This window comes from Bemisia tabaci, chromosome 1 (assembly GCF_918797505.1).
Source record: "Bemisia tabaci chromosome 1, PGI_BMITA_v3".
Taxonomy (NCBI): Eukaryota; Metazoa; Arthropoda; class Insecta; order Hemiptera; family Aleyrodidae; genus Bemisia; species Bemisia tabaci.
Window position 1 is genome coordinate 7,980,994 of NC_092793.1, and position 23,244 is coordinate 8,004,237.

Consider the following 23,244-nt stretch of genomic DNA (forward strand, 5'->3'; position numbering starts at 1 on the left):
AACAGAAGCACCCTCGTTAGAGAGAAAATCGAAGTGGGATAATGGATATGAGAGGTTTTCTGAGTGATTCAACGTACTCACTCTTAGGTTGTGATTAACGCAGACATAGATCAAAGTCACATTCAGTGACGATTCTTGCAATTTAGCAACTCTGTTTTTCCTCCATTTATATGTATGTTAAACAACCGATTCTAGGTTAAACAACCTGTCGCACCTAGAATTGATGAATTCAATGGATCTAAATGGAGTATTCTATCGTGCTACAGAAAAACGCTGTATGAACATCTGAGAGCTGCCAAATCACCCCTCTTGAAATATTAATTTTCAAGACAAATAACGAATATTTCTACTTGGAATTATCTGATACTTTAGATCACATTGCGAAGAATATTCTCTGGAAAATTGGTTGGGACATTTTCACAAATTTTCCTGAAAGGTCGTTTTTATCAAAAGACATTTGGAAACACAGGAAGGTTCAGACGGCGTTCTTTCTTAGCATGGCAGTATTGATGATTTTGGTATTGCCACCAATCACATCCAAGAAATCTCTTGGGGTATTACACCGATTTATAGATCCAGAATTTGCCCAAGATATTACTGAAATTGATTTGAAAATGCAAATCGGCAGTGAAATCAGCATCATCCCTTGAGGTTTCTTCAAAATTTACTTTGCACAGAGAGAAAATATCGCGCTAGTTTTTAAAAATTGACATTGAGTAGTTCTCCATTTAAAATATAAAATATGACAGAAAGCCTACAACGTCGCAAACCGAAATACATGGTCAGGAAGTTTCATCATCGAAATGTCAAGTTTTTATGCCATACAAAAAACCACAAAAATTCGTTAAACACCTCAAAGATTTTTTTTCAAAGGAAACCCTAGGTAGGTTTCTATGCCAATATGCACATTTTGTGCAGAATAATGTTTTAATTTCCAAAAGAAGCTGTTTTTGGCTCCACTCTAGGGTGCACAGTATGAGGAAGGCTGGGCCACCACGTGAGTTCAAAGTTTTTTGGATGCACTTTTTGTTGCAGAGTGAATCAGAGGTAAGCAAATTTATGAAAACTACTCTATCACAAAATAGATTTCACACAAGTATTGGATACACTTTTGTCGCAAATTCAGTCACAGGAGGAATATTCTCGACGAGTTGTTGTTAAATATTGTTTTAATTTAATAATGATCAACTGCTATGCTACATTGAAACTACCACTGACTTGATGCTTTTCCTTTGTAAAATACACTTTTCCTACACTGGATGTACAAATCACTCGAAAATGATCGGGATACTTGTAAAAAAATTTTCCACACACATTTGTGTGGGGAAAAGCAAATGCTTAACATGCCTAATTGATCATTCCCAAATGGGAGAAAAGCACCTACCCCTCAAATGCCTCTCCCGCATCGCTTTGTGGATTAAAAATCATCATCCCTTTAATATTCTGTTCAACAATTATAAATATTCTGTTCATTTCTTTTTTTTACATCACCATTAATTGGTATTTTGTCGTTTTTTTTTTCTGTGCTACTACAAAGTGAAGTACCTTGTCCGGATTTGAAAGAGCAAATCTTGCTAGGATGTTACCACCAGCTCCTACACCCAAACCTATTATTGATCTCAATCCAAAATGAGTCAGGACAAAATTCAATTGAGCAGCTAAGTCATCCATCGTTGGGTATTCATAACTGTAAAATATTCAGAAATAATGTCAATCATGCAACAAACAAACAAAAAAGAAAGAAAGAAAGAAAAGACATATATACTTTTTTCTAAAATAGCAAAATGAGGTGGAAATGGGCCCGATCAATCATTTTTTCCCACTGTATCATTCCAAGGTATTAAGTAAACATGCATATAGTTTTTCTCGTACCAAAAACTATGAAAATAAACTATCTGCAGTCCAATTTTTCCTCTGGCCAACAGATTAATTATAGAATAATTCAAGAAAGAATACTTCAAATGGTTCAAAATATGGCTGTAGCAGTTAGGTGACGCAGAGCACTAGAGAGTACTGAAAAAATGGCTCAAAAAAGCATGTAAGTGACACATAAAAAGTGTGTATGATCCGGAATAGTAGAGGATTTTTTCATGATTGATTGCTTCTGTCCTCAATCCCATGCACTCAATGGTTGATTACAAATCGGCAGAACTACTTTACAAAGTGTGTTACTACACGAAATCACTACTACGAATTACGTAATTACTATACAAAGTTGGCTGGTGGCAAGGTAAGTGAAGCGTGGGTATGCTCTTTCCGACCCTTTCAGCCAGAACTCGCTTTCGGCTCCTGCCGCTAAAGCTGTGGCGCGAAGTTTGAATTTCAACAATTTTGCAGTCTTGGTCGAAAACAAATATAACCGTCTGCTGTAGATAAAAACAAACAAATTCAATACAAGCGAATTCTTTAAAAATGAACATTCATTTGCTTTTAGTATTATGGCTGCTTTTTTCATTTTTATCAACAGCAGATGGTCATATTTGTTTACTGCCAAGACTACAAAGTTGTTGAAATTCAAAATTCGTGCCACTGTTCTACCGGCAGGAGCCGAAAGCCAAGTTCTGGCCGAATGGGTCGGGAAGAGCATATCTACGTTTCACTTACCTTGGGCTGGTGGTTGACAAAAAGGAAAGAGGTGGAATGTTCCTACATGATGAGGGATCCTTGACTCACTAGTTCCTGCCAAAGATTGTTGATGACTAATTTTTCCAGCTTTTTTTTTTACACTAGTGTGTCGACTCTCTTCAACATAACAGCCTTACTGGTTGCACTCAAATGATTGAATGCCAGTATAGTAAGATAAGTGATCTTAAAAAGTAGCTCTAAGGCAAGAGAATAACCTCTTCATTATAGTGAGAAATGATAAAGTGAATACATGATCACTTCAAAACAGCCGTTTGACTGAATCAAACAGAAATCCAGGTAATTTTAACGATAGAATATTAAATTAAGATCGACAATGATGCATTAAGTGATAAAATAACTAATTGGAGCATTATTCCATTTTTAATCTACAAGTATGAACAACAACTTAACCTTTACCTAGATCTCTGATGATCATTGCATATTCCTTAAATTTTAATTCAGTCAAAGTCCTGAGCATACTTACTCATCTGGAAATGGGGGTGCACCTTCCTCCTGACCAGGAGCATTTACATGATAAACACTAAAATTATTCAGCAATTGTCGCATATCCAGATAGTTGAAAAAAGCTTGAAAGCTAGACACATCTGAAAAAAATACAACACAGTGAATTAAAGGAGCATAAATCCAAAAAACAAGTTACGCAAAACTAAAAATCGGTACTTTTTCAGTACTTTCTCAAGAAATTCAGTACTTCTTTGACAGAAAAATTCAATACTTTTTTACTTCCTTTATTTTACGAAATTCGAAGAATTTCAAAAATTTGAAGAAATTAGAAAATTTGAAGAATTTTGAAAATTTGAAATTCTACGTCGAATTGCGACGAAAATGACGTGGACACAGAGTTTTATTGGTGGCTTGAAGATTAACTGACTGCATAATCGCGATCTTGCCCGCAAATACTACTCTAAGAATCAGTGCGCCAGTGATTGGATACTTTCCAGGCTTTATAAAAAACCACGCGTGGTATGAAGGAAAAAATTCCGGACTTCTTGCGGAATTTTCACACTTTTTCAGTGCTTCCGGACCGCCCTTTAAAAATCAGTACTACTTCCGAACTTTCCCGAAGTTCCGGACTAGTAAACATCCTAATAACAGGCAAAACTAAAACAAATGAAGCACCAAAACAGCAAAAGAAATTATAGACTTACAATTTAGTCCTAGATCATGGTACGTCACGATTGCTGGTTTTGATCGGTTCCCTTGAACGGCAACTAGAAGATGACCTCTGTCTGTTTCTACTTTAATTTCTTCAACATCAGACCCTTCTCGAGATAAACTTCGTGCCGATGGAAACTGTAGCTGTACATTTTGAAGTTCGATGTCATCCATGGAATCTGAAGGCATGGCACTGAAAAATAGACAAATGCAAATACTTGAGAGGAGGGACATTATTACAAGTGACAATAAGGTCAAAATTTTCGGTCAGAAACAGGGAAGTATGGCTGAATATTGACTGCAAAATTATCCCTGGGGCGGGGGGGGGGGGGTGTTGTGTACTATACAAAAATTTAGGATATTTATCAGCACAGGCTACTTATAAATTTATAATGTGGTCAATGCAGCTCATCTATTTGATTAAATTTTGAAACAATAAACCACGCACGTTACAAGGTTCCAAAAAACTAACTGGATGTATATCAATAAATTAAAACTCAAGTGTTATCTCCTCGTATAATTGACATTTTTTTTATGATTGAGTAAAAACCTTCATAAGTACAGGGTTTTCTTGGAAGAAAAAAGAACTGCATCGTCATAACGGTAATAATAAGTGGCACTGATGGTGGTTCTTCAGTGCAAAATGCAGTCTAACTGATGAAGTAAACTGTGCCTATCATCCATTATATTTCATGTTATTCTCTTGTCTCTAAAACTCATTACGTATCAAGTATTCAAACATGATAACATTTGTTGTGTTTGCAAATTTGTGGATAAATTGCAACTTCCTCAAAATTCCCGGACATTTATGATTCGGAAATCCTTCGTAAAAACAGGCACTCAACATAAAGAAGAAGTTGTCTGCAGAGCAATGATAGTGCTTTACAATTACAAAAACATCGCGACTGCATTTAAGCTTGTATGCTTTTAAGCTAACATTCTGAAACACAATGCGTAATACGTGATAAGTGCGGAACCACAAATCCCCGTTTCATACACTGCAAACTTCCTGCTATCTTTTCTCCTCCTCTAACAGAATATTCTGTGGAAATCAAGCTATAAAATTAGTTTGTTTCTCTTCGAAAAATTAAAAAGGAGCGGAAATTTTTAAACACTGCAACGGAGATACGTGATTTCGGTTAAGCACAGGGGAGAATTTGGACTACATTTTGCAATTCGGAACTATAATTTCTGGCTCATTTGTAAAAACACGTATGTGCATAGGGAAGCTAATGGTGCACACATTGTTTCTACACTGAGTCAGAAATTATAGTCCCTAATTACAAAATGTAGTCCATTTCATGAGCGCCGCCGCCCGCGGCGCAAAACGGTCTAAAACTCAAGAATAGGAAGGAACAAGTCGGATAATGACTGAAAGATCAAGAAAGTTTCGTAACTGTTGTTTTTTTGAGTCGCTAATTTCGAATTTGATGTCAAATTGCCTAAATTTTAACACCCTGACCTATTAATTGTGGGCAAGTTTACGGCACGCATGCTGCCGCTGCCAGCGCGAAACGCACACTGACGCCTACAAACCTAATGGAATACTTCAAGCATTACGCAATGCGTGAAGTAGCCCTTTAGGTTTGTAGGCGTCAGTGCGCGTCACGCGCTGGCAGCACGCCGCCGCGGCGCCCCCGACGCAGGCGGGTGGTGAACGATTTCTTGCGGGGAGAGCTCTCTGGCGGAGAAACACGTATATCGTGTAATTTTTTTTTTTAATTTTCGACTTTTAAAATTACACACTGGTCGTGGGAAGTTATAAGTAAACTCTCAACGCTAGATGAAGTGTAATAATGAAAGGAAAGTCGTGCGCAATGCACGCTGCGGACGGCGCAGAGCGGCTCATAAAATTCTCCCCTGTGCTCTGTCGACGTGATTTTGCACCTCAGCCATCGATATGAATTTTCCTATTCCTTAATTTGGTTCCAAATAGAGGAACACAGCAAAAAAATTTCCAAGAGTTGATCCCTTAACTGGCGCTTGGAGCTTTTTAAGTCAGTCAATATGTTGTAATTGTGAGAATTCCATTGCATGCATCTGACCCACATACTTAGCCCGTTCGATATTATTTTTGTCCCCCACTTTGACTTCCAGTTCGTAGGTATACAAGTTGAATTCTCGTTTTCTTTCACAAGAACTGGTGGTTAAGATATATGTTACTGATAAAGCGTCTAATGCTACACCATTAGTTAAATTCCTTTCTTTTTCATTCCTTATTTTTCACTTTTCTCAGGCTTCCCGAGAATCCTCTTTCCAGAGCTTCCGCAAAATCCGTACTTTTTCATGGAATACTTTTGCTCCACTGTTTCCTTCCTCACGAGTCTTTTAAACTTCGACAAGGTCATATTTTTGCAAAAGATGAGGAAATGCGGATTTCAAAAGTAAAAAGTAGGAATTCTGGAAGAACTGAAATGCGCAGAATCTAAATACAATTTCACGGAGACGGGCAGGCATGGTGAAGTATCTATAAAAATTGCACACCTTCAACGCTCTTCATTCAACCTCATTGCGAGAATTTTGGATTTCTGTGCATTTGTATGAAAAATCCGTGCGTTTTTCGTGTGTATGGTACCGGACAGAGAGCTAATTTCATCTTCAAAGTACGCTCAAAACGCAATGTAAAAATTAAAAACATCTGAGAGGCAAATATTTTAATTAGTGTCAGTTTAGCTCGAAAATTCTTGGGGTGCTGATGCTTGTTTCAGGTCCCTTCTCTCGGGTGGCCCCAGCCAGGGCAGCCACAGAATTTAGAAAATGAAATCCCCTGACATTTCTCTGATTTCCCTGACACATTTTGGTGGAATTCCCTGACAATTGAAGATGTGACTGATGCTCTAGAAGACATAATTGAAAATAGTTTTCAGGCAAAATTTGTTGTTCGAAACCTCAAACCTACTCTAGAAAGCAAATGAAAGTGATTTACAGTGATGCCAGGCGTACGGATTTATCCGTGCCGCGCGGACATTCCCTATACCGACACGGACCGCGTACGGACAAAAACCTTATGGGAAAAACGCTTCCCTATCTTAAAATATCCGTACGCGTGACGTCACAGAATGACGCTCAGCCAATAGCAGCACGGAGAGCGGTAGAGCGTACGGATCTCGCACACGGAGCACCCGGGAACACTGGTGATTTAACAGGATGTCGAGGTTTTTTCATCTTGGAAAATCCTGATAAAATCCTGATTTTTCCTGATTTTTGACTGCTAAATCCCGATTTCATGATAGTTCCAAATCCTGTTCAAATCCTGATTTTTTGCGGGGAAAAACTGGCGAATGTAACTTCACAAAAGTAGCTCGATAAAAAAATCCGATCGGGCGGCCGGCTTTTCTCAAATCCTGATTTTACGACAGATTTTTCCTCAAAACCTGATGAGATCGGGATTAAATCCTGATTGACTTCAAATCCTGATAGAATCGGGAAAATCCTGATGCTAGACACCCTATTTAACAAATTTTCCCTGACATTTCCCGGTTTTCCCTAACTTTTTAAAATTCGCTGACATTTCCCGGTTTTCCCTGACTGTGGCACCCTGCCTCCTCCCCCCCTCTAACTACCCTAAAGTCCTCGTTTATGTGAGTTTTTCAAGTTTCGGGGCCCCTTATAGGAGTCTTGCGGAGGCCCCCTGAGCCACCCGTCAGGATTTTTTGGATGGAAGCAGCCTAGCGACCCTGACCAGACCACCCCCTGATTTTAATATTTCCTCGATGGCTTCTGCAACTTCATCATGCATGCCAATTATTGTGAAGGAAAAGGAGTGTTCCATTCTGTCAAGCTAAAAAAAAAAGACGTATGAACCCACAGACGTAGCCAAATTTCCTCGGATAAAATACGAATTTCTTGGTGAGCTTATGAGTACTTTTCCTCCAGTTTTATGGCAAATTTTGTTTACGATTTCACATAAATTTCCTGATAATTTCAAGGATAAATATTAATACCTTCCCTCAAAAAAGAACATTTTATCGAAGGAAATTTGGCAACTCTCGAATGTTGATACGCCGTTTTCCTTGGCACGGCAGCGTTTTTACAGCGGTAAACTAGAAATCAAAGTGGGGGCTTCGGACAAGAGCAGAACCGGAAGGGCGATGTGGGTCAGGTGGTCAGGTGCATGCGATGGAAATCCCGCAATTATAAGATACTATATTTACGACTGGTTGGCTACGTTACCACGGTGGTTTTACTACAGAGACCGTAATTACGGCGAGAACCAAAGGAGAATAAATGAATATTTTACGGGAATCGACAAAATCGATTTTAGCTTGGCCAATCGCTTGCAGGTTTGTGCACTGAGAAAAATTTCCTTGACTACTCTGCCGTGCTTAGGAAGAACGCCGTATGAGCCTTCAGGCGTTGCCAAATATCCCTTGATAAAACACGAATTTCCTGGTACACATATGAATATTTTTCTTTCGATTTTTCATGTAATTTTCTTCGCAATTTCACCTGAGGTCCCTGAAAATTTCAAGGACAAATATTCATAACTTGCCTCAAGAATAAACGTTTTATCGAAAGACATTTGGCAACTCTCGAATGTTCATACGGCGTTCTTCCTTAGCACGGCAGTAACTCAACTGAATCCCGATTAGAGGAGCAGACCGTAGTGCTATTCAATGATTATCTCGCAGAAATTTCCTTTACGGGTTTCCCTATTTTAACTGGTTGAGGTAACCAGCGGGCTGGTTGCGAAAATTGATAGACAAAGCTAAAGACAGAGAAGATATATAGGGAGTACGGAGTGGTCCTATCGGTTGAAATGGGTGGTTCCTATGGACCGAGGGAGAAAATGGTGGACTAACTATAGGGTCTCTCGTGGCGTGGGTTGCCGTTGGTTAGTCTATTACTTATCTCCTTTGCCCATTGCAACCACCTACTTCTACCAATAGGACCCCTCTACATTCCTTTTGTATCTTCGTCCATAGCTTTGTCTATCAATTTCAATAAATCGGCCCGCAGTCGCGTTGGGAATATGAATAATAGTTAGTAGGTATTTCGATGCATCTACTTGAGCTGAAAACTCTCCCCTCAATTTTGCACTGAAAATCTCGGCAGAGCTCATTTTGTGACTCTAATTTTAATTTTCGGAATTTCTGGCTCTGATTCCCCGCTACTACGCAGTGGCAGTGATCGCGATAAGTTGCGATTTCATCGGAGAATATATCGCCATTTTATCGACATCGGTTTATTGCAATATTATTAAATAACGGATTGCGATAAATTGCGATTTCATCACATAAATGAAATAAAATCGCGATTTTATCGACAGTGATTCTCGTAGTATTATCGAGCAATTAAATATTGATAAATTGAGATAAAATTTCGATTTTATCGAATGCGATTTTATGGAGATGAAATTACGACAGAATCGAGGATAATCGCTCAGATGTTGATGATCCTACCGATTTTATCGCCCAAAAATCGTAGAAAAATCGCAACTTGATTTCAAAACTGGACGTATTTCTACCAAACAGACCAATGTGGAGGTGAGAAACATGGGGTGTGCTCTAGAAAGCTGCATATGAAGCAATGTAAAAGTATGCGTGATTCCTTTTGAAGAATTGGAAAAGCGGGATATTACATTCTATCAAACAGACCTATGTGCCAACAGAATGCGGAATTCATGAGCCGCGAGGATGGGACGAGAGCGTTGTGGACAGGGCTCATGAGTTAAAGCGGCCCACGAGCGACAACGGCGACGGTTCCTTCACCGCTGACGTCACTGGCGCTTCATTATTCTCATTCACTCTTACGGCCAGAGGACTAACGAGCACACCCCATATTTCTCACCTCCACATAGGTCTGTTTGGTAGAAATACGTCCAACTATTTTTCCGTTGAACAATGCTACTTGGGCGGTGTCGACCCAACACTATCCCAACGGCTTGTTATCTACGATAATACTATGGTATTCGAGAAATATTTTTAGCGTTGTTCCTTTGTTTCATTTTTTAGGCAACCCTCGTTACTCGCTTTAAATTATTTCGTATGGTTCGTTAAAAGCTGGGTGGACTTCATCAGGCTCCGATCAGTCGAGTCTTGAAATTCTACCGAGCCTCCCGAGAAACGGGACCTTTTTGTGACAGATTGTTTGAGACTTATCTCATTTCGTTTTGCAGACCTGACATCTTAACTTGGCAACACTCGGCCGAAAACAATTATAACCGGCCATGAAAACTGCCTGGTTTCGTACCAAATACCAATGCAATCGACTGTCTTTGCAGTTCGGCATTTCACCTTTCACGCGAGTTCATTTTCAAGTCCAGTTCCAAAGCAACGAACGTGGCGTTATGAGCGTTGTCAAGACCCCTGCCGCCCACCCTGCCGCGCTGGGTAAAAACGCCATATGAGCTGTCTAAGGTTGCCAAATTGCCTGTGAAAAAAATTAATTTCTAGAGAACGTCACGGATATTATCCCTTGAAATTTTCAGACGCTCTTGATCAAACAGAGTGCCTACCAGTTATAAAAAACCATAATTGGGGACTTTCGGAGACTTTTAGGGGTGTTTTTTCAAGAAAATCGGAGACTTTTTTTTCCGTAATAGTGATAGAAAAGAAGCTAGTTAGAGCGTTAAAAGGCGTTATTTTATACGACTATTTTACAAGTCATATTGAACCGATGAAAACAAACGAAAAACCAAGCAACGCTTCAGTTTTTTTAATCCTGGTTTTACCACGCCACCGCGGCTGGTGGGAAAATGTGAAAATGCCGGTGTTTAAGATGTTTTTGGTCATTTTTTGGGGACCTGAACAAGAAAATTGGGGACTTTCGAGGATATCGGGGACACCCTTCCAAAATCGGGGATAATCGAGGACTTTTGGGGACCAGTTGACACCCTGTCAAATTACGAGCAAAATTCTCCGACGGACGGAGAGAAAAATATCAACAGATTTTCCCGAAAATTCGTGATTTTCGGGAGATCTGGCGACGCCTAAAAGCTCATACGGCGTTCTTCCGAAGCACGGCAGCAGCGCGCAGACCAATAAATACACCTGCCTCGCTATGCACCCCTTTGGCGAGGAAAATTTCTTTAAAACACGCACCACCGTAGCAACGGGAATGCAAGCGAATGCACACACATACACACACAAGCAGTAGTCAAGCGAGACGTTACACCGGGCCGGCCACGTTGCCAAGCTGACGACTCGACAACTTTCCAGACGATGATCGGGGTCGACGCCCTGGAATAAGGCAGACTCGAGGGTTGCTCGTCGTCGTCGGACGTTTCGGACGGACTTGAGCCTTTATTGAATTTCCTCGCCCACCGCACCGCGGCCCCCCCGCCCTCGCGTCTCCTTCCTCCTTTCGTGACAAGCACGCGTGCCGTCTTACAATCAGCATAAAGAGATGGGAAAGAACTTCTCCCGGGCAGGCAGTCCCGGCACTTGAACATGGAATCAACCAGCCTCGGTCAACTCGCTCGAGGAAACGTAGTATTGGAACGTGAAACGTCCAACAACCCACGGATTCTCATCCGAGCGGCTCGGCTTAGAGTACCTATACATAGAGTACCTATATTGAGAGAGTATGGCCACTGGTGTTACCACCTCTGATTGGCTCAGCCATCTTAGGCTGAATGGAGCCCTTAGGACCCAAAAATGGCGAACGCTATAGACGCTATTAGTGGCGACGTCATCATAGGGATTCTCCATTATATCGAATTGGATCCAAACAATAACATTGGCATAACCTCTTTCAATGCTACCAGTGCGAAAAAATCGATGTATATCGCTTTTCTGTGACGTTGCACTAATAGCGTCTATAAATTAATGTAATGCCAAATGACTCAAAATGTAGTTTTCTTTGCTTATCGTAACGAGAAATTTACCCAAATGCACTATTGCGACTTATTTACATATTTTTAAGGCTAATCGTGTGCAATTTTTGAGAAAAATTATCTTGGATGTAGTAAAGTTGGCAGCAAGTGCGGTTGGTGATAACTGTCAATAGTTGGCAATGACCCCCCTCCCATCCACAAAAACCAAAACAAAGCACCGCCTTTTTTGGGTCCTAGGCCTCTCCATGGGGCCCAGTGGCCATTCTCTCTCAATATAGGTACTCTACCTATATAGGGAGAGTATGGACATGTCGAAAATTCTGAGGTTAGGTGATGGAGCTCTTAGACCCCAAAAGGGGAGGCACTCTATGAATTCAAATTATCCAGAGTGATTTATAGTCACAATTGTTGGGAACCGTCGTTGCTAAAGCACGTATTTGACTTGGTTTTTGCATAAACTCACTCATTTTTGCGGAAGAATGCTTACTTATGAATTTTCTTGTCCATTTTCGTTCGGTATTGGAGTCTAAAGATTGACAGTGACATTTTTCGTTTTCAAAGGTTACCTACCCTTTTGGGCCTTAAGAACTACATGTTCCGAGTTGTCCATACTCGCCCTATATAGGTACTCTAGCTCGGCTTTTAGGGAAGCGGGGAGGTTAAGTCGAACCCTCTGAATTCTGAGTGAGCCTATCCAACCGCCCCGGCAGTGGCGTGGCGAGCTTTGCGATAGATCGATTGATCTACCGTTTAAATCTATGTAAAATGATCGATTATCGAGGTGTCCGCGGATGATCGATTCTTTACTACCGCTTCAAATGGAGAAATATCGATAATCGATCCTTCGCGCCACGCCACTGCACCCCGGCGCACCGTGGATCAAGTCGATAGGAGAGGTCGGAAAAAATTTGGAAACTTTAAGAGCTTACAACTCCGTTTATACAAAACTTCGAGGTTCTAAAAGTGGTTCCATTGGTTTCCTCGTGCAATTTTCTTCTAGAGGCACTCTTTAAAATTTAAAATGTGACGAAATAAACGTCAACATTTGCAGTTTTAGTCAAAAATTTCATGTCCGACCTCTCCCATTGACTCGATCCATTTTGTGGCGCAGGTGAGGCGGTAAGTGCCGATTGTTGAAATTGATAGACAAATATACAGAGAAGACAAAGGGGTATGGAGGGATTCTATTGGTGGAAGCGGGTTCATTGGTTTCCTCGTGCAATTTTCTTCTAGAGGCACTCTTTAAAATTTAAAATGTGACGAAATAAACGTCAACATTTGCAGTTTTAGTCAAAAATTTCATGTCCGACCTCTTCCATTGACTCGATCCATTTTGTGGCGCAGGTGAGGCGGTAAGTGCCGATTGTTGAAATTGATAGACAAATATACAGAGAAGACAAAGGGGTATGGAGGGATTCTATTGGTGGAAGCGGGTTCATTGGTTTCCTCGTGCAATTTTCTTCTAGAGGCACTCTTTAAAATTTAAAATGTGACGAAATAAACGTCAAAATTTGCAGTTTAAGTCAAAAATTTCATGTCCGACCTCTCCCATTGACTCGATCCCATTTTGTGGCGCGGGTGAAGCGGTAAGTGCCTGCGGGCCGATTGTTGAAATTGATAGACAAATATACAGAGAAGACAAAAGGGGTATGGAGGGATTCTATTGGTGGAGGCGGGTGGACGCAATGTACAAAGGAGATCGGTAGTAGACTAACTAACGGCTACCCACGAGAGACCCTATAATTGGATCGCATTTAGCAAAAAGGAACCAGCGTGATTACAATGTTGTAAACACGCTGCTTCTTCATGACAATCTAAAAAATCTCCCAGAATAGCAACTTTTTTGGGCTTCCCACCAAAAAATTGTTCTTTGAAGGGAAAATAATTGTGTAAATTTTAATACTGTACGTATAATGTATTAAGTATTTTTAAAAGAAAAGGAGCAAGTTGCAAGATTTTGAAAACACTGTAATCGCTCTGGTTCTTTCATGGTAAATGCGATCCAATTATGCCATCATTTTCTCCCTTAATCTATAGGAACCAACCATTTCAACCAATAGGATTGCTCCATACTTCCTATGTCTTCTTTGTCTATCGCTATGTCCATCAATTTCAACAATCAGCCCGCTGGAGAGTCCAAACGCCATGCTACCTATGTCTACTTTGTCTATCGCTATGTCCATCAATTTCAACAATCAGCCCGCTGGAGAGTCCAAACGCCATGCTACCTATGTCTACTTTATCTATCGCTTTGTCCAGGAATTTCAACAATCAGCCCGCTAGAGAGTCCAAACGCCTTCAATACTGCGCGTCTGCAACATGGACATCCGTAGAGCCCGAATGGTTGCATCCAGGCATTATAATGAAATTCCTTCGGCGTTCGTTGCGCGAGGCTAACTGAGGACTCTTTGCATGTTCCTCTCACACCATAATTTAATTCCAATTTTTTGTATTGTGCTGATTAAGTTAGCTGGAAGAACTGAATTTTAAAGCGACATTGTCAACATTCCGAAAAATGCCTTGATTCTGTAGATGTATTCAATTTTTTTGCAACCGGATTTCTGACAAGCCTTGGCACGGCAGATAGTAACATGGAATCGCATCGAGTCTGGCACTATCGGGAATCATCGACCAATGGTGCATTGAACCAACCGGGCTCGGCAAAGAGGGACCTCGAAAGCACTTGGGTCGTTTGGTGATCCTATTTCGGCATCATGTAAACATTAATTTAGATGGATTTCGAGGGAAATAAAATGAAGAAAGGACGGATGAGTCGGGGACGGGGAGGTTGACGACGGTTTGGAAAGCATGAAGAAGGAAGCGGGTTTCTGCCTCTGATCAATAAGGGGGTGGGGGTGGAACTCATGCTAGTCTACGCGGCGCCTTCAATCCTCCGCCTGTGCTATCCGCCGTACTCCTCGCTGGGACCCAGCCGAGGTGCGACGATGCGAGCTGTTTGCGCGACACTGCCGGGCTAAGGAAAAACGTCGTATGAACCTTCAGGCGCTGCCAAATTTCCTTAGATAAAATACGAATTTCCTGCAAACTTGTGATTATTTTCCATCTAATTTTTCGGATAATTTTGTTCGCAATTTCACCTGAAGTTCCTGAAAAGTTTAAGGAAAAATATTCATGACATTCCTCCAAAATGAACATTATATCGAGGGAAATTCGGCAACTTCGAATGTTCATACGGCGTTTTTCCTTAGCACGGCAGGACAGGGCACAGGGTGGCAATTGAGGATTTCCAGTTGGACCAAGATTTATCAATCAAGTCCAGTCAAATTGTTTGCTAATGTCGTGGATAGGAGCTCCAGGGTTGCCACGGAATTTGGAAAATGAAATTCCCTGACATTTTCCCGATTTCCCGGACACATTTTTGTGAAATTCCCTGACAATTAAAGATGTGACGAATGGTTGAAAAGGCATAATTGAAAATAGTCATCAGGCAAAATTTCTTGTTCAAAATCTCAAACCCATTCTGGAAGGCAAATGAAGGTGATTTAACAAATTTCCCCTGACATTTTCGTCATTTTCCCTGACATTTCCCGGTTTTCCCTGACTGTGGCAACCCTGGAGCTTATCAAACAAGTCAATTGTTCCTTTCTAGTTTTTTTTTATTTCTTTCTTTTCCTAATTTACCTTTAAAGATAAAATCCATCAGGGGTGCAAAAACTTCTCTACTACGCGACCGGCTGGGTTGTAATCGGTCGCGCGAGGGAATAAATAAGATACCTCAAAAACGGTGTTTTTAAAAGGGAGAGCCGGTAAAATCTCTCCCCCCCCCCCCTTCAAAACTGAGTAAAAATCACGTATTTTGCGGAAATTTATACGTGTAGGGCCATTGAAAAGTCATTTCTTTTGCAATTTCTAAAAGATTAATTGATGTACGAGCCTCTTCTTTATCCCTTCCTTGCAAAGTTTCCCACAGGCGATAAGTTTTCCAGTAATACGGCCATGTTAAGGAAAAATGCCGTAAGAGCCTTTAGGCGTTGTCAAATTTTGTTTGATGAAGCACGAATTTCTTGGTGAGCCTATAAATATATTTCTTCCAATTTTATAGTATTTTTTCTTCGTAATTCCACCTGAATTTCCCGCAAATCTCAAGAAAAAATAGAAATAACTTCCCTCGAAAATAAACATTTTAACGAAGAAAATTGGGCAATTCTCAAAAGTTCATACGGCGTTTTTCCTTGGCACGGCAGAATAAGAGCTTGTGCACAGGCCACTGTTCTGGTCGTCTCGCCAACGCTTCCATGCCAAGGAGGAACGCTGTATGTACATTCGAGAGTCGCTAAATTTCCCTAGATAAATCAGGTATTTTTGACAACATTCATGCATATTTTGCCTTGAAATTTTCAGAAGTTTAAGATCAAATTACGTACAAAAACGTCCGAACATTTTGGATGATAATATTTATAATTCTCCGAGTAATTCCGGTTTTTATCGGTAAAAACTTAACAACGTCTGAAGGCTCATACGGCGTCCTTCCTTAGCACGGCAGAGCGGAACGGTGCACTCCGGAGTATGCCGGGTTGCGGAAAACTATTTTCCGCAGAAACAACAAACCCGCTTGTACGAGAAACAATGCTCGGAGCTTGAATGAGTAAAGTGAACTTATGCACACAGGTATATGGAAGCCTTAAGAACGACGTGGTCGAAGTCTATCGGGTTAGAGCTCGAGCTGATAGCTCACTGCTTCGTGAATGCTGTGAACATCAACACCGGGCGTCTCAATGTATTGGATAATAAAACATGATGATAAATGAGTTGGATAAGTTCTGTTGAAAAGGCGTGACTAAATGCTCCTAATTCTCAGGGGTATGATCTCTCTCCCCCCCCCCTTTTTTTTTTGCTCTGCAGTGTGTGGGTCGGGAGCAAATAATCAAATCAAACATTTTGTCAAATGCCTGGGCTAAGTGTCAGTCATTTTCACTCGAATTGATAATCTGACTGCTTCTTTTGGTTGGTTTTGCAATTGTTCTTTTTAGGTATTATGGTCACTCAATTCTTAGATTAAAAAAAAATAAATAACAACTAAAGCACGGGAGGATACATGTGCTACAGGCGATTATTCAAATCAGGCATTTCATTTAATGCCTATGCAAGCATTTTAGGGTCTCATAGAGCCATGAACTGTACACAAAACTGCAAACATCCAATTGAGAGTTATGTGCGGGGGTTAGGGGGGCGGACCCTCCGATTTTGACCGATAGAAATGTTGAAAATTTTTGAGACTGATACAACAAAGCTTGACGAAACACCACTGTCGTGGCTCAAGTTGTGAAATTATCATTTTCTACGGTAAGAATACACTGAATTGTACGGTGCCTTGAGTAACGATTACATTAAATGTGCAGTGAAGGCATGCAAATGCAGTTATTGAGGAGAGAAATGCACATGCAACTTTGAAAAGAAAAATATAAAACGAAAAAAACCAAAAAGCAAAAACCAAAATACAGAATAAGTAGAGTCAAATTTGGGAGATTACTATCTTACCCCAACAGGGAGGCCTCTTCAGATGCTGCGAAAGTTGGCATCTTCCTGAAAAATTAATACGATAAAACACTACTGAAGCAGGTAAAACGGTGCGACAAAACAATACTTAAAATCTACAATTCAAAGGGATCACATTTTAAGAGGAGATCGCTAATTGAGGAGAAAGTTTACGCGAGGGGTTTTACAGGAGGTATATGTAAGAATCCAAGAACAGGTTCAAAATTTGCAGGCTTACCTAGTCCGAAAAATTTTACGAATATTGAGTGTTGTCGGGGGAAAACGGGATTTACAACAGAGGGCGAATCTCGATGGTTGAGGAAGAATCGAATCGACGTGTAAAATTCAGGATGCATGTACGGATTGATTGGGGTATTCAGGGATAAATTTAGTGGTTCCTGTTTAGATTAATGTGATCGATTGATACATCGAGTGATGGAAGCGTGGGAACGAAGCTAATTCGAAATATTTCAGAAGCCACCATTACATTCTTGAGTCGAGATGATAGTTCATGACTCAAAACATGCCTGTGTTTGGAAACTTTTGACGAGTAATCGTTTAGAAATCGCCGCCTGTAGTCCCAGATCCTTTCCAGACTAAGATTCAGCTCAAAAAAAAAAAGTCCGAGGTTTTAGAAGTTTACTAAGCAAGTTAAATCGCGAGTCAAAGCGATAATGTTATGGATTACATGAAATATTTACTTTTAGCAGACGAAGTATGGCCAGTTGCAGTTGAAAATCGTGGGAACGAAGCTAATTCGAAATATTTCAGAAACCACAATTACATTCTTGAGTCGAGATGATAGTTCATGACTTATGCCTGTGTTTGGAAAATTTTGACAAGTAATCGTTTAGAAATCGCCGCCTGTAGTCCCAGATCCTTTCCAGACTAAGATTCAGCTCAAAAAAAAAAGTCCGAGGTTTTAGAAGTTTACTAAGCAAGTAAAATCGCGAGTCGAAGCGATAGTGTTATGGATTACATGAAATATTTACTTTTAGCAGACGAAGTATGGCCAGTTGCAGTTGAAAATTGTAGAAAAATGCAATGAATTCCGAGAAGTCGATGGTCAGGAAATATTGAATCGAACAAAATGTGAAACTTCACAGAAATCGACTCAAAGTGGCCCCGCTTTTGCCGCAAAACCTTCGACCAAAACGGTGGCGAAGCTTCATTTTCAGCTAAGCGCTCCGTCTTTATACCTTTGGTTTGAACGAACAACACTCCTCAAAAAATAGAAAAGTCCTTACCGATAAAGACATTACAGAAGTCAAAAATATCAAAATGAGGGAAGAAACTAACTCCAATAACTTGTCGAGGACTAAGAATCCAGCTGAAAGCTCATCCACGGTTTACGCAGACTCCATACCCAAAATGTCAATTCAATAACTTGTTCGAGATCAATGAGAAATGGTCAATGAGGGGGACAGGGTACGTACAATGGAAAAGTACGGAAAATTAGAATTCAGGAGGACCTTCCTTGATAAAATTTGAAATTTTAACCCCTCTTAAACGCAATTTGAAGCTTTCTTCGGCATATACAGTAAAGATAAAGAAGAGAAGAAGGTCCGCTTTTTTTTGGGGGGGGGGGGGGGGCATGTCTATGCTGCCGTGCTAAGGAAGAACGCCGTATGAACCATAAGGCGTTGCTAGATTTCCTTCGACAAAATAAGAATTTTCAGGAAAATTTGTGAATAATTCTCTTCCGATTTTTCAGAGGGTTCCGTTCGTAATTTGATCTAAGAAGTCTGAAGATTTCAAGGAAAAATATTCATGATTCTCTTCTAAAATAAAGGTTTCCTGAGAAGGAATTCGGCAACTCTCGAAGGCTCATTCGGTATTTTTCCTTAACACGGCAGTATACCCCACGAATGGTGTCAAAATGAGCTGGCTCACACTGTATCTCTTCCGATTCTGAATCCTGGCCCCCCAGCGGGCTGATTATTGAAATTGATAGACAAAGCTATAGACAAGGAAGACATAAGGAGTATAGAGCGATCTTACTGGTAGAAATGGGTGGTTCCTATAGACTAAGGGGGTAAACGATGGACTAACTATCGGGTCTCTCGTGGGTTGCCGTTAGTTAGTCTATTACCTACCCCCTTTGTCCATTACAACCACCCGCTTCCAACAATAGGCTCCCTCCTTATCCTTTTTGTCTTCTTTGTCTATGGCTTTGTCTATCAATTTCAAAAATCAGCCCGCTGAAGATGTGAGCCAGTAGCAAATTAATGAAAAATCATAAATAAAAATGGGAACCTACATTACTAGACTCCTCCTCTCACAAACTCCGAGAAACCTAGCAGAATCCTCTGATTAACAGTTATGCCGAACTGGTTCAAAATTGTATACTAGGGGTTCTTTATAGACAAACCGGCTAACACTAATTCACTCGTAAGGTCGGCACTCCGGCACCGTCTTCCGACATCAGAGGCGGATCCAGCAATTTGGCAACACCGGATTGTCTCCATTTAAACCTATGCTAAATAATCGATTCTTGTCGGAGCACCTGGCCCCTCCGAAAATCGATACTTTTTCAAAGGTTTAAATGGAGTAAAGACAATGTTGCCAATTTTCTACATCCGCCAATATCTGACATTACATCGGGGGTTATGTTTACAGGCTCTTTCCTAATTTCTATTTTCTCAGTGTATGTACTTAACTATAAGCCTATGAAAAAGAGGGAAAATGCAATGGTAGAAAAAAAAATTTAAAAAATTATGCGGAGGGGAAGGACGAAAACGGGCCCCCACGCGCTCGCCTAGAGCGCTTATACAAGCCTCCCCCCCCCCTCCCCCCAACGGGAATTTTGCAATTTCTTGGCAACGGTTCAAAGTTTCGGATTCCACTCATAGAGTACTACCAGACGTGTGACTGGGAGCTATGAAGAGTTGCTGGGCCAGATTGCAATGTTGCAACTCGTTATTTTCTTGTGTATGGTAATACTTCGCGCTCAGCGAGTTTTGAGATGGGTCATTTTCACTGGCAACATTGAGCACTCGATTTTTTTTTTCTTACTTGCTAAAAACACAGTAATCGCTGTCAACCTTTGAAGTGTTGCTGGGATACATCATTTATTATAAAAAAATGAAGAGTGAACATGGTTTTCTAGCGTTAAAAGTGGTGATCGATGTATCGATCGAGACGTCTGCCTGCCTCCGAGCGGTCGTCAACGGCTAGGATCGATAAATTATTGAAAAAATTTACATTTTTGTGAGGAAGGATCATCGGAGAACACTTGAATAACTTGCAGATTTTACTGGATTGTCTTTTAAAATTGTTCCATTACTGAGAAAATTTTGGGTTTAAAACGCATTTCTGCCGAATTGATCCCCCTCCTTGCTGGCCACTTAAGTTAGTGTGGCTCTAAGTACTGCTGATTGTCATCAGTGGCGAGACGTGAATGATCGATTATCGCAATATTTCCCCATTTGAAGCTATGGTAAAGAATCGATTATTAGGGTGTTCGTACACTAAATCTTAGTGAACTAAAACTCAATTGAACTAAAATAAATAGAAATTGATTAAGATTGACATATTTATACTTATATTAATCATCAAATTTAATATACATTGATTATTTTCATTAACTTGAGTTTATAAACATTAACCTTTGAAGTTGAAAAAATTAATCAATTTTAATAAGCTAACACAAGATTTAATTCAATGATACAATAATATTAGTTTGTCAAATGAAAGATAGAATATATTACATCTTTTCCATAGGTTTAAATGGCAGATCAATCGATAGATCGCAAAACACGCCACGCTACTAACTGTCACTTTTGTCACAAAAAAAAAAAACAAAAAAAAACCGTGTTCTTGGTTTTGTGATGAAACATTCCCTCCAGATCTACTCAAAGAGTTTCATGAGAAAATGACCTATCTTAAAAAGAAAATAAAAAAAAAACCGAACTCTCCGAACATCTCTCACACGAAGTCTCGCCAAAACGGAACAAAACATGCCGCGACGTTGTAATTTGGCTTAGCAATAAATTCTTCATAGCTCTTGCCTAGTTGTACCTCCTAGCGATGGAACTCAAAAACTTGAATCGTTGCAAAGTTACAGCAAAAGTATGGATTTTTTGCGCCCCCTCCCCCTCTTGTGAGGTAAATCCGGCCCTGAGTCTGAAATTAAAACCTAGTGCAATGTATTTTTCGCTAGATAGAGCTGCAAGTCTGGAAAATATGCCCTCAAATCGTTCTCAGAGGTGTCTTTGAGAAAACATTTACAGGTAGGTTGGATTTGCTTAGATGAAACATTTCTATTTTTGAAAGAAACCAGCGATTTTGAGGTGTTTAGCTCGGATTCTTTGGCGCAACTGGCGCACAAAATCTTCAATTAAATATGATTAAACTAAACGTAAGTCCCCACAGTTAAATACTGATTCAGTGTGTTTCATCGACACCAATAAGTCCAAAATCGGAACATTCCTGTCCAAAATACAAACTCTAAATGTGGGGGACGAAGCCGAAAGCTCTCCTCTACGGAATACCAGGCTGCTAAATTTACTTGTAAGCTTTGTAAAAGTATGGTTTCCGAGCTAATCGGCCCCAAGAAATTCGAATTTGATGGCACGGTGACCCCCGAAGCTTTACGAATGGGGTGCAAGAGGGTTCTCAACCGTTTGAAGTTGGCGAGTTTAGGGTAGTCTCCTAGTGCCCCATCATTGAAGCCTTGGGGGCCACCGTGCCATCAAATTCGGATTTCTTGGGGTCGATTACCCAGAACAGATGTTTTCCCTAAGTCTGTACGTCAATCTAGCGACCTGGGATTTTGTGGAGCGGGCCTCAGTAACCTACTTATAAGGGTCCGTACTTGGACAGGGGTGGGCCGATTTTGGATTCCTTGGAGATGCCATGGATTCAACTCGTCCACACGTCTTGATTTCGATTTCAAAATGGACCACTAGACAAGGTACGAATTTCAGCATTCTGATACATGTTTCTCAACCAAAATTTCACGTAGAACACGATACGCACAACGAAAATTACCAAAATCAACTCCTGACGAAGATATTTAATGATTCTTGATGCGTGAATTCAAACCACCCGCTCATGAAAACTCAATGCTCTACGTGATTCACATCGCGCGCTAAATGTTTATCATGACAGTCTCTGCGATGTAAAAATCTTCAACTTCAATCTTGACACTTTGGCTCAGCTATAGCAAATTACCAATAGTTTGAACAACACATGGTGGAAAATGAACATTGTTCGATTGAGAAGCTTGCTGAAACCGTTGTAGTGCGCGATTTGACTCACGTAGAGCTTTGAGTTTCTTGTGAGCGGACAGTTCAAAGTAAGTGCAAAATAAAAACGTTAATATCTTCGTAAAAAGTTGATTTCGGTAATTTTCGTAGTGTGAATCGTGTTCTACGTGAAATTCTGGTTAAGAAACATGTATCAGATTGCTTAAATTCGTACCTTGTCTAGTGGTCCATTATGCCGGGAACCTCGACTTCAAAAATCAGGACCCCCTTTTCACCTTCCTGAGGGAACTGGGGGCTCTGGGAAGATGGAATGCGGATTCCAGGGCGATTTTCTCTTCGTTCCGGTGGCGATACGTGAATGATCGATTATCGAAAATTCCTCATTTGAAGCTACAGTAATAAATCGACTACAAACGTGTTCGTTGCGAACACCCTGTTTATCGATCCTTTTCCATAGGTTTAAATGGCAGATCAATCGATATATCGCGAAGCACGCCACGCCACCGCTCCGTTCCCGCGATCTCCGACATCGTTTGACCCGTGATAACCGAAAAAAAATCCCGGTGCGGATGGACTAGGTCACCCCTTAAACCTGCAAGGATGATTTAAACCTTTTTCCGAAATAGAAATTAGGAGTTATTCTAGAAAAGTCAGATTTAAGTTGTATAGAAACTTCTAACTTTGCTGCACCCATTGGGCAAATAATCAGCACTATGACAAATAACCCACCTAACTAATAACTTGATCGTTAATGATGCGATAGTACTTTGTACAGATCATAAAATTAGCTTGGTTGCTTTCAAGAACTTGAACATATGAAATACTAATGATTGATAAGCTGTGAATGATGAATATTGTTGACGAAAAGCGACAGTGGCGCGGCGTGATTTGCGATAAATCAATTGATCTGCCATTTAAACCTATGGAAAAGGATCGGTAAGCAGGGTGTTCGCAACGAAC

At 40.5% G+C, this 23,244-nt stretch overlaps 1 protein-coding gene across 6 annotated transcripts in view; it reads right to left on the reverse strand.

The window, feature by feature from the left end:
- MESK2 (misexpression suppressor of KSR 2) overlaps positions 1–23,244 on the reverse strand; it is a 51,146-nt gene that overhangs the window by 17,785 nt on the left and 10,117 nt on the right. For 3 of the 6 annotated variants that reach the window (XM_019054548.2, XM_019054515.2, XM_019054532.2), the window contains 4 exons: positions 17,078–17,122; positions 3,795–3,994; positions 3,110–3,230; positions 1,546–1,687 (listed from right to left, as the gene is read on the reverse strand). In XM_019054548.2, coding sequence (XP_018910093.1) covers positions 1,546–1,687; positions 3,110–3,230; positions 3,795–3,994; positions 17,078–17,118 — 504 coding nt within the window. In that variant the 5' untranslated portion in view covers positions 17,119–17,122. The remainder of the gene's footprint in view (positions 1–1,545; positions 1,688–3,109; positions 3,231–3,794; positions 3,995–17,077; positions 17,123–23,244) is intronic. The other 3 variants (XM_019054540.2, XM_019054556.2, XM_019054523.2) reach the window with 1 other exon arrangement.